The 12003-nt window shown below is 40.3% G+C and overlaps 1 protein-coding gene across 2 annotated transcripts in view; it reads left to right on the forward strand.

Moving 5' to 3' along the window:
- Positions 1-12003, forward strand: part of TRIM37 (tripartite motif containing 37) — a 442208-nt gene that overhangs the window by 396252 nt on the left and 33953 nt on the right. For both annotated transcript variants that reach the window (XM_082244828.1, XM_082244829.1), the window contains exon 24: positions 7944-8022. In XM_082244828.1, the coding sequence (XP_082100954.1) occupies positions 7944-8022 (79 nt within the window). The remainder of the gene's footprint in view (positions 1-7943; positions 8023-12003) is intronic.

Genomic DNA, 12003 nt, shown 5'->3' on the forward strand with positions numbered 1-12003 from the left:
AAAGAGAAGGCCTTCAAAAAATACAAGACTGAGGGGTCATTGGAAGCATTCAGGCATTACCAAGAATGTAATAAGAAATGTTAAGACGAAATCAGGGAGGCTAAAATGGAACACGAGAGACATATAGCGGAAGAGAGTAAAAAGAACTCCAAAAAATTCTTTAAGTATATAAATAGTAAGAAAGCGAGGCAAGAACACATTGGCCCCATAAAAGACGACAAGGGAGATTTGGCCACAGAGGACAGGGAAAAGGCGGTAGTGTTAAATCATTTCTTCTCTTAAGTCTTCACAAAAGAATCGGGGGGGCTACACTAACCCAGCTTGTAAGGCCAAACTAAATAATACACCTCAGGAAGTAACGCCATGGCTAACAGAAGATAGACTTCGAACTAAACTAGAGAAACTTAACATAAATAAATCACCGGGACCGGATGGCTTGCACCCGAGGGTTCTTAAAGAGCTCAGCCAGTTGATTGCCAGACCATTATTCTTGATCTTTAAGGATAGTTTGCAGACGGGTATGGTGCCAGCTGATTGGAAAAAAGCCAACGTGGTACCAATATTTAAAAAAGGGCCGAGATATATCCCGGGTAACTATAGGCCTAATTTAGTAATGAAAATGGTACTATTAGTAGTAATCAGCATGGATTCATGAAAAATCATTCTTGCCAAACCAATCTATTAACCTTCTACGATGAAGTGAGCAGCCACCTAGATAAAGGTAAGCCTGTGGATGTGGTGTATCTGGACTTTGCAAAGGCCTTTGACACCGTTCCCCACAAACGCTTACTGTTCAAACTAAGGAAGGTAGGATTGGATCATAAGGTGAGTACCTGGATAGAGAACTGGCTCCAGGGGAGAGTGCAAAGGGTGGTGATTAATGGGGAGTACTCGGACTGGGCGGGTGTGGAAAGTGGGGTCCCCCAGGGTTCTGTCCTGGGGCCAATCCTGTTTAATTCATAAATGATATAGAGGAGGGGATTCATAAATGATCTAGAGGAGGGGATATCTAGTACAATCTCATTTTTTGCGGATGATACTAAACTAAGCATGCCAATATATTCTATGCAGGATGTGGAAACCTTACAAGCGGAACTGAACAAAATAATGGGGTGGGCAACTACATGGCAGATGAGGTTTAATGTTGAAAAATGTAAAGTAATGCACTTGGGTGCCAGAAACCAGAAAGCAAGCTACTCACTAGGGGGGAACCTCTGGGTGAATCTAAGATGGAAAAGGACCTGGGGGTACTGGTAGACAACAGGCTTGGAAGTGGCATGCAATGCCAAGCCGCTGCAAGCAAAGCCAACAGAATAATGGGGGATGTATAAAAAAGGGGATTCACTCCAGAAATAAAGAGATTATTCTCCCACTGTACAAGACTCTGGTCCGGCCACATCTGGAGTATGCTGTCCAGTTCTGGGCACCGGGCCTCAGGAAGGATGTGCTGGAACTGGAAAGAGTCCAGAGAAGGGCAACAAAAATAATTAGGGGAATGGAGGACATCCGCTATGAGGAAAGACTACAAGCACTGAACTTATTCTCTCTGGAGAAGAGACGATTGAGGGGGGATATAATATCAATGTAAAAATACTGTACTGGCGACCCTAGCATAAGGAACAAACTATTCAGAGAAAGGGAATACAATAAGACACGTGGCCACTCACTAAAACTAGAGGAAAGGCGGTTTAACCTTGAAGTATGTAGGGGGTTCTTTACTGTCAGAGCAGGATGTGGAATTCTTTTCCGCAAACAGTCGTATCAGCAGGGAGCATTGATAGTTTAAAAAACTATTAGATGGGCACCTTAAAGACCACAAAATACAGGGGAATACAATGTACGGTTAACAGCAACCCCACACACACATCATAGGTTGAACTGGATGGACTGATGTCTTTTTTTCAACCTCACTAACTATGCAACTATGTAAGTCTTCAGGGAGCGTTGGAGGCCATGGAGATATTTTACCTGTACAGATGGTTACATGCAGACCAGGGCCCAATCTGAGCTGCTGGTCAAATCTCCTGTTGTTTCTTGGTCTGGGGTTAGTTGGCGGTGCCTGCTCTCTGGAGAACTATCCCCCTGATTTCCTGTGCTCCCTCCCTACCCTACCCCATCTTTCTCCCACTCTTTTCTGCTTTCCTCTTTGCTTCTGATTGCCCAATCCCTTCTCTCCTTTTTTTCTGGTTACTCCTTTTACAGAGGATATCTCTGATGTGTAATTGTGGTTGAGGTAATAATGTGCTACTGTTCTTCTTAGGCTTGAGTTATAACCAGAAGATAGTTTGTACCTCTCTACTATCCTTCCTAAGTCCTTTATGTGCACACTTTATGACAAATCTAGATTAACCATTTTACCTAGGTTAGATTATCAACAAGCCTGATCAGTCCTACGATGCAGATTCACTGGCTATGATGTCACAGTTGAAGCCTTGGTTTATCTGTTTTTTTCCTTCTGTTTTTTATTTTTTTACTTTTTTCTATAATGACGATTAGTTTTACATCCTGATGCTCTATCTCTTCATCTGTTTACATAGGATGACCAGTTGTAACATTGACAGGTTAGGTTTGTCTTATATGTTTTTAGCTATGGTCATCCATGTTCTTGTTCAATCTTTTATACCTTATTGTAGCCATTAATATAAATGGAATTTAAAAAAAAAAACAAAAAAAAAAAAACGGACTTACTGACAGGATCATTATGGAAAATAAAAGAAAGGTAACCTAAAGAAAACAAATGCAGTCATCACATCTAAGAATTGGTAAGCTTCAATATAATAAATGTTTAAATTTGTGTTTAATACTGCTTTAACTACTGTTGAGAGAAGATGTGAGATAGATAGGCAGTACGTTTTTTTGAATTAACGGACTCCCATTTTGTTTTTGTGAGCAGGAAAAGTACAACACTGCATATGGAGAAGCTGCATATGTAATGAACCAATATAAAACCTTAAACTTGTGTGGGAATATTCTATGAAACTCTGCTCTGCGCCAATGTGCAGTAGATCTTAAATAAAATTCAATCAAATATTAGGTGTTGAAGTAACAATAGCTGCCAATATAACTAATAAGTATATGTGTGTGTGTGTGTATATATATATATATATATATATATATATAATATATATTACACAAAAATAACGATATAGATAATACAACACCAATAGCAGCGCTCCGTGAATAGTTCCTGTAATTGACTGACCTCTGTGTGTTATCCACACAAGTTCATAAAAACACATGGTGTATACAAAAAGGTCTCTGGTGAACGATATCGTCATGACCTTGTATTGCTTTGTTATTCCATGCACCGATCACCAGACTGACACTACTTGAGTCCAACTCACTTAAGAGTTTAAACTCACCAGAAATACTTATCCTACATGCCTTTGTTTATAGTGCTCTCTGACACTCTCAAGGGGATGGTACTGCTCATGCTCCAGGAGTCACTGATCTTATTGCAAGAAAAAAGCTCCACGTAGCGCAATCCTATTCAAGTAAATCTTGATTTAAAACCTCCCCCTTTAAAATGCACTTACAAGCACAGATGATATATACACATTTGTCACATAAGAATCTTAGCTTAGTTCACCGATCAGTAATGGCGCCTCACCCACCACGCTGATACACTCTGTGTCTCCTAGCAGTCCCTATCTATGGCACGCTGACAGCACTTCCAGTCGACGTATATTCCGTGTTATATATGCTGCACCATTATATTTATATAATTATAAACTATTGTCAGATAGGATTTTAAACGTAAACTTACGATAATACGTTCACATCGTGTGGATCTATTTGGCATACATATATTTGCGAAAAAAACACTGTACTTGAAGTAAGACCAAACAAAATATACTTTTGCATTTTTTTTTTAATTTTGTTTTTCCTTTTTTTATTAGTCATGTGGCATAATTCTGTATCCCTTCCTTTTTACTGGTTCAGAAACTGTCTACAGAAAATAAAACAAAATTACATTTGACTGAGAAATGTGTGGTTCAAATGTGTGTGTGGTTTTATTTTTGTTTGTTTTTTGTTTTCCTTTGTTTAATCTCATATCAAGTTGTTGCATCCTCTGCTAACTATTCTTCATATAACCTACCCTGAAATTCAATTTTTATGGTTTTACTCTATTTTAGTAGTACAAAATTAATTTTCTTAAATGGATGGTTAAATTGTCCAACAGGCCAATTATTCACACTTTCCTATTTAATTTTGTTTACAGTATAGGGATTTCATTTTTTTCACATATATCATAGATTTGGTGGTACCACTACACGTTTTCCCTCCAAAAAGCTGGTTGTCAGTGTTGGGCCTACTTGGTCATTTCATTATTTGCACTGATAATAAATGATCAGTTACAGCAATTTGCCATTTGAAGTCTATCACTAGTTTCTCTGACAAGTCCGTTGCATAGTAAACACTAGATGGCAATATGTACATTGCAATTTCTGAAGTTGCGTACTTTTTGTAATTTCCACATTTCTGTCAGCTTCCACTTATGTTAGGGGTCTCGCAGTGCTTTATGGCACTTTAGATTAATTATACTTCTTATCAGATAATATTTACCCATTTGTAAAGCTTCTAGTATACTTATGTTTCAAAATCTGTTGGTTTGTTGATATCTACATTGATCTGCATCCTACATGCAGATACTATAGATTTTTACAGGTAAGCAATGGTTATTCCCTGAAAGAGCTAAAATATGGCTATACCTATATCCTACAGATATTGTGGGGAGCACAGAATAGGGATGCCAAGAACGGATTTGGAAAGCAATTGGTAGATTCAGTGTGCATTGAACAACCGGTGTTGATCTCTAAGATAAAGTGCTCCAGTAGCATTTGCTGGTGCTTTTCTCCTTTCCCTCTTAATTCACTGTTAACGTGCAAGTTTGTCTGGCCCTTTTTTTGTTTTTGGACCTTCCTAGGGGTTGATGGTGCCTAGGGATAGTCCGATTGACTTACTACCCTCAGAAATCCTTGAATAACTTGAGAGTTTTACAGATGATACTTAACTGGCGCACAGACAACTTGGTACAAGTCCATTTCTTTTCCCCACAATCTCACTTTGCCAATAAACTTTTTCAGTTATTTTACTATTAAGACATTTTCATATTCTTATAGGAAACCTGTACAAAAAGAAATATGAAAGTTGCAATTGTGCAATTTTTGAAAATCCTAGTGGCTTCTAAGTCATGTTTGTCTTATAGCTTTAGGACCTTGTCTTAAACTATAAAACGTATGTAGTCAGCAAATTAACCACATCCTGCCCGGCCGTTATTTTGCTATAGGCTCTAGGCTCTCCCGAACGGACTGGACATCATATGACGTCCAGTCAGAAGAAACCAGGCAGGGATCGGTAGGGCAGTGTGACGCTCCGACACACCGCATCTCCAAACATGATAAAGAGCCTATGACGTAAGCTCTTTACCATGTGATCAGCTGTGTCCAATCACAGCGCTGCTAGGAAGTGCCAGTTATGGGCTTTCCTCTATTCACGCTGACAGGGAGTGCGAAGAGGAGAGCCGATAAGTGGCTCTCCTGAGGGGGGTCTCCACTGATAATCAGTTCAGTAGCCATCAGTGCAGCCCCATCAGCGATGCCCACAAGTGCCCACCTGTGATGCAAATCAGAGCACATCTGTGATGCCAAGGAGTGCCCATCTGTAATGCTGGTCATTGCTTCCTCATCAGTGCTGCATATTAGTGCCGTCTTATCGGTGCAACCTCATTTGTTATGAAAAAAATGATAAAAATGTCATTTTGGTAGAGCATTGCATAATCGCGCAATTTCTCATTCAAATTGCGACAGGGCTGAAAGCTGAAAATTGGCATGGGTAGGCCCAGTATTGAAGTGGTTAAGAATACCTGATTTTTAGAGGTTAGCAATCACAGCCTTCATAATTATCTCAGGAGAGTTTCACATAATCCCTGAATGGTGTTAACCACTGCATGCTCAATTGTGTTGAAAGTATGGCAATCACAACCTGGGCAATTTTAAACTGAGTGAATTATAAAACAGTTTACTTTACTTCTCATCACATTCAAAGCCATGTAATAGGGCCAGGAAAAATGAAAGCAGAGGGTTCAAACATAGTATTTACATAGAGTGGAATAACCTGTAACTTTATCTTAACTGCATCTCTAGATCTACTTGCTGAATTGACACACGGTTTTCAATAATTGTAGCCCCCATTTAGGCATTTTCATCATACGCTAACCTCAAATTGCCATGCCTGTGGCAGGATAGCTGTGGGTAGTTCTAGTTATTTGTGTTCTCAGATGGTTTTGGAATACTTGCACACAATGTACTGGTATGTTTTGTGATACAGCACACTTTTTGCAACACTTCTTTATCCAATTGTTGTCATTCAGGAGCAATCAGCAGCTGGGAGTTAATATATTTATGTTTATGTCCCATTACTATGACTAAAGCTATTGGCAACAGCCAGATCATAACTTTATTGTAGACATGAACATATACCCTTAACCACTTTACTACCGCTCACGGTAATACTACTGCGGCAGAGTGGCTCGTTCCCGTCCAGTCACGTAGTATTAACGTGACTGGACTCCTCCCCTTCTGGGCGGCGCTTGCGCGCCGCCGGAGGCTCGCTCCCGCTGTTTTCATTCACAGCGGGAGTCGGGCCAGGGGAGGAGCAGCGGCGATCGCCGCTGCTCTTACCCGATCGTCGGGGATCGAGTCTGGAGATCCGCCCGCTGTGTGTAAACACAGCGGGCGGATCTCCATAGTGACAGGGAGTGACAGATCGGACTGTTCAGCATAGCTGGACATCCGATCTGTCCATGAATCACATAGTCACCTCCCCCCCTACACGTCAGTAAGCACCAGGCATACATTAACCCCTCCCTCTCCAATAAAATTAACCTCTTCCCTGCCAGTGTCATTTTTACAGTAACAGTGCATATATATAGCACTGATTACTGCAGTAATGTCACTGGTACCCCCAAAAGTGTCAAAAATGTCAGTCAGGGGTCCGGTCTGTCCGCCGCAATGTCGCAGTCCCGCAAAAAAAATCGCAGATCGCCGCCATTACGCGTTAAAAAAAAAAACACCAAAAATGACAGAAATCTTTCCCTTTGTTAGTAAACGCAATAACTTTTGCGCAAACCAATCAAAATACGCTTATTGCGATTTTTTTTACCAAACATATGTAGCATAAAACAAATTGGCAAAAAACTTTTAAAAAAATTGGTTTTTACATCTTTTTTGGGGGGAATTTCATATAAAAAAATGTGAAAAATATTGTTATTTTTTCAAAATAAACGCTCTTTTTTTGTTTATAGCGCAAAAAGTAAAAATCGCACAGGTGATCAAATACCACCAAAAGAAAGCTCTGTTTGTGGGAGAAAAAGGACGTAAATTTCGTTTGGGTACGGCGTCGCACGACCGCGCAATTGTCAGTTGAAGTCGCACAGCGCCGAATCGCAAAAAGTGGCCTGGACGGAAGACAGCAAAATCCTCCGGTTGTAAAGTGGTTAAAGATGTGGTCCAACCGGCACAATGTTTACTTTTACTGATGTCTAAAAATTGTGTGTTAATCTACGCCATGGCAAGGGAATTCACTTCAAATTAGTGTTGCTCTTTACCTCTTCTTGGTCAAGGGTTTAAAACCTCTTTTATATTAACAAACCTAGATCTGGTTCAGAGTGTATTTTATTTTTATTCTTCTGGTAAAAAGAGTAATTTAACAGATTGAAAGGTCCCCCATCTTATTCATCTACCAAATAATTTAGTTTAAATCGAAATTTTAAAACAATGCGTGCAATTTACGGCATAAAGATTCTTTGACCAAGTATCACCAAAGGAATTTTGAGCGATAAATGATGCCCCAAGCCAAGTTGAGAGTGGCAATAGTCATACAGTATTTACGGTCTGTTTCACATAAACCAATGTTCTCTTTTATTTTTTTCTTTTATACAGATCAAGGATGTTCTTTTCCAGATAACAATAACATAAGCTCAGAAGACCTTCATTTTGCTGTTGGAGAAGATAGTGGAAGGTGAAATATTTTATATGTTTATATTTTGTCTAATATTTGTTTTACAGTGGACTATGTGTTTCTACATATGGGGCTGATTTGATGGAGTTAAGTGCATATCATTAAGCAGTTAAGAACCTAGTTCTGTGGCATAGGACTGGAATGTAGAAGAAATATGATGTTAACTGTATCTAGGCACTTTTACACAGTCCTTGGGCTCCAGGAGGCATTGATTCTTTCATTGGGATTGGCACAAAATACAGAATTCGAGACAGAGGGGCACAACCTTCATGATATACAGAATGTGGTAAAATATATACTAATGTAGGAACTGTATGTAAGGGCAGTGTTGCCAACAGATTGGCTCCCAAACCTGTAAATGTATACAAAACTGGAGAAATAGTAGAGGAGATCAACTATATTACAAGAAAGAAGCATTATTTACATAAAAATACATATTCAGCTGTACCTCCAAGTCAAAGCAATATCCCCAGTGTGATAAAAAATTCAAACGTCTTAAATTCCAAAAGCCGCTAAAACCATACTGTGTACCGTATGTTAGAACATTCATCCTTTACCTATCACTTTGACCTGTAATCACTAAATAGGTGTTGGTGAATGCAGGGATTTCATTTGACATGAAACCACTCAAATACGAATGCAGACTGCAAGACTATAGGTAAATACTCGGTAATGGACAAGAATAAAGTCAATGCAGTTTTCGCAGTGGTGGTTTTCACACTAAAGACCTCTAGTTGCCATCAAATATTCTCATTTGCTAATATGCAACATGTACTTCTGTGATAAAACGGAATGAATATTATCAATTAGCAGGTGACATACCTACATTCTCCTGGGTGACACATACAACCCTTAACCGCTTGCCGACCGCCGCAAGTAGATATACTGCGGCGGTCAGCCCCGGCCAGGCAAAGTGACGTATATATACGTCACTAGCCTGTGACCGGTTTGTGAGCCAATAGCGGGCGAGCGCGCGCCCGCTGAGGCTCGTTCACGGAGGAGTCCGCGCGTGTGACCGGCGGACCCGATGTCCGCCGGTCACACTACGATCGTCGGTAGAGCGGGAGAAAGGCGGGCGGCTTATGTAAACAAGCCGCCTGTCATTCTCCCCTGTGTAAAAATGGAGATCAGACGGTTCTACTATGTAGAACCGTTGATCTCTGTTTTTACAATAGGAGACATGTCCCATCACAGTTAGAAACACGCCCCTAGGACACACTTTACCCCTCCCTCTCCAATACAGTTAACCCCTTCCCTGCCAGTGTAATTTTTACAGTAACAGTGCATATGTATAGCACTGATTACTGCAGTAATGTCACTGGTAACCCCAAAAGTGTCAGTCAAGGGTCTGATCTGTCCGCCGCAATGTCGCAGTCCCGCAAAAAAAATCGCAGATCGCCGCCATTACTCGTTAATAAAAAAAACACCAAAAATGACAAAAATCTTTCCCTTTGTTAGTAAACATGATAACTTTTGCACAAACCAATCAAAATACGCTTTTTGCGATTTTTTTTTTTTTTTTTCTTTTTTTTTTTTTTTTTTTTAACAAACATATGTAGCATAAAACAAATTGGCCGAAAATGTTAAAAAATTTTGATTTTTTACATTTTTTTTGGGGAATTTCATGTAAAAAAAATGTGAAAAATATTGTTATTTTTGCAAAATTTACGCTCTTTTTTTGTTTATAGCGCATGATTAAAAAATCGCACAGGTGATCAAATACAACCAAAAGAAAGCTCTGTTTGTGGGAAAAAAAGGACGTGAAATTCGTTTAGGTACAGCATTGCACGACCGCGCAATTGTCCGTTAAATTCACGCAGTAAAAAATTGCAAAAAACCGCCTGGTCAGGAAGGAGGTAAAATCTTCCGGGGCTTAAGTGGTTAAAGTGATTGTAAAGTCTCATTTAAAAAAATAAAAAATAACAAACGTTATACTTGCCTCCTCTGTGCAGTTGATTTTGCACATAGCAGCCCAGATCCACAGAGCGGTCATCAGCCCCGTCCCCTCTCTCTCATGATTTGATTCACTGACTTTAAGTGACAGCCACAGAAGCCAATGGCGCCGCGGCTATAGCTCAGCTAATCAGGTGGGAGAGTCCCAGGACATCCGAGGGACTCATGGACATCGCTGGAGAGAGAAGGGGGCACAGATAATTATTAGGGGTTGCTGGGGGGCTGCTACACACAGAAGGCTTTTACCCGCTTGCCGACTGCCTGCCGCAGATGTACTGCTGCAGTCAGCCGCTCCCAGGCAAATCGCTGTACATGTACAGCGCTCGCTCTGGGGAGTCTAGGGGGCGAGCGCACGCCGCCTGTGGCGGGCTCCCGCCCCCGCTCGTCAGTGGGGAAGACAGTGCGTGTGTCAGGCGGCTCCGATTGCTGCCTGACACCCCCGATCTCTCACTGCTGACAGAGGACGGTTGGCTGTTGTAAACACAGCCGTCCGTCCTCCTCCCTGGGATGATCAGAGACCATGTGATCCTACTATATAGTATCAGTGTCTTTATGGTCATCTCACAAGCCCAACCCCCCCACAGTTAGAATCACTCCCCTAGGCTTACATTTAACCCCTTGATCACCAACAGTATTAACCCCTTTCCTGCCAATGGTATTCTTACAGTAACTGCATATTTTTAGCACTGATTGCTGTAGTAATGTCACTGGTACCCCCAAAAGTGTCAAAAATGTCAGGGTTGCGATCTGTCCGCGGCAATGTCGCAGTCCCTCAAAAAATCGCAGATCACCGCCATTACTAGTAAAAAAAAAAACAAAAAACAAAAATGACATAAATCTTTCCCGTAGTTAGTAGATGCAATAACTTTTGTGCAAACCAATCAAAATACGCTTATTGCGATTTTTTTTTTTTTTTTTTTTTTTTACCAAAATTATGTAGCAGAAAACAAATTGGCCTAAAATGTTAAAAAAAAAAAACATTTTTGAGAATGTTGTATAAAAGAATGTGAAAAATGTATTTATTTTTTTTTCAAAATTGTTGCCCTTTTTTGTTTATAGCACAAAAAAATTAAAATCGCCCAGGTGATCAAATACCACCAAATAAAAGCTCTTTTTGTGGAAAAAAAGGACATAAATTTTGTTTGGGTACAGCGTCACACAACTGCGCAATTCTCCGTTAAAGTAACGCAGTGCCGAATCACAAAATAGGGCCTGGTCAGGAAGGGGGTAAAATCTTCCGGGGCTGAAGTGGTTAATCTTAATGCCTAAAATGCATTATAATCAAAAAAACCTTTCTGACTTTACAACTCCTTTAAGGTAACAGTCTTGCCAAATGCAAGGTAGCAAACACTCCCTTATAGACAGCAATAATTTGGTGAACTGTTCAACCAAATGCAGAGTTACTTTACTGATCTTGGAGAGGTGTATATTAGAGGCTAAGTTCACCTTTTAAAAATTTAAAAAATAATAGATGCACATTTTAATGTGGTGGAAGACCGTACTTGTAGTTTTTTCATTTATAGATCTCTGTGAATGAATGATAGGGCCATGTAAGCGAAAGCCCACATGGACGCACTGTTTTCCAAAAGTAACACAGTGCTTCCAGTTTTTGTTTGCAGATGTCAGCCAATGATATATGGCTGAGACCTGCTTATCGGTTGTCTCCAATCACAGCACAGAGCCCTGTGTTTACAGACACACAGGACTCTGTACACAGAGCAGCGATCTGGCTGAATAAAATCCAGATCTCTTAGTAAAAGCAGCACATATTACACTTGTTCGAAACATAGTTAACCCCTTGATTGCCCTTTGATGTTAACCTTTTCCCAGCCATTGTCATTAATACAGTAACCATGTACAGTTTTATATCTAATCACTACTATATTGATGTCAGTCTACCTCCCAGGGAGGGTCATTTAGCAGCAGATTGCCTGCCACTATCACAGTTCCACTATAAGTCGCTGATAACCGCCATCAGTATAGCATCATAGCTGCGTAAATTCCTGTGTGTATGTATGTATGTGTGTA

This window comes from Pelophylax lessonae (assembly GCF_965119305.1).
Source record: "Pelophylax lessonae genome assembly, chromosome: 2".
Classification (NCBI taxonomy): Eukaryota; Metazoa; Chordata; class Amphibia; order Anura; family Ranidae; genus Pelophylax; species Pelophylax lessonae.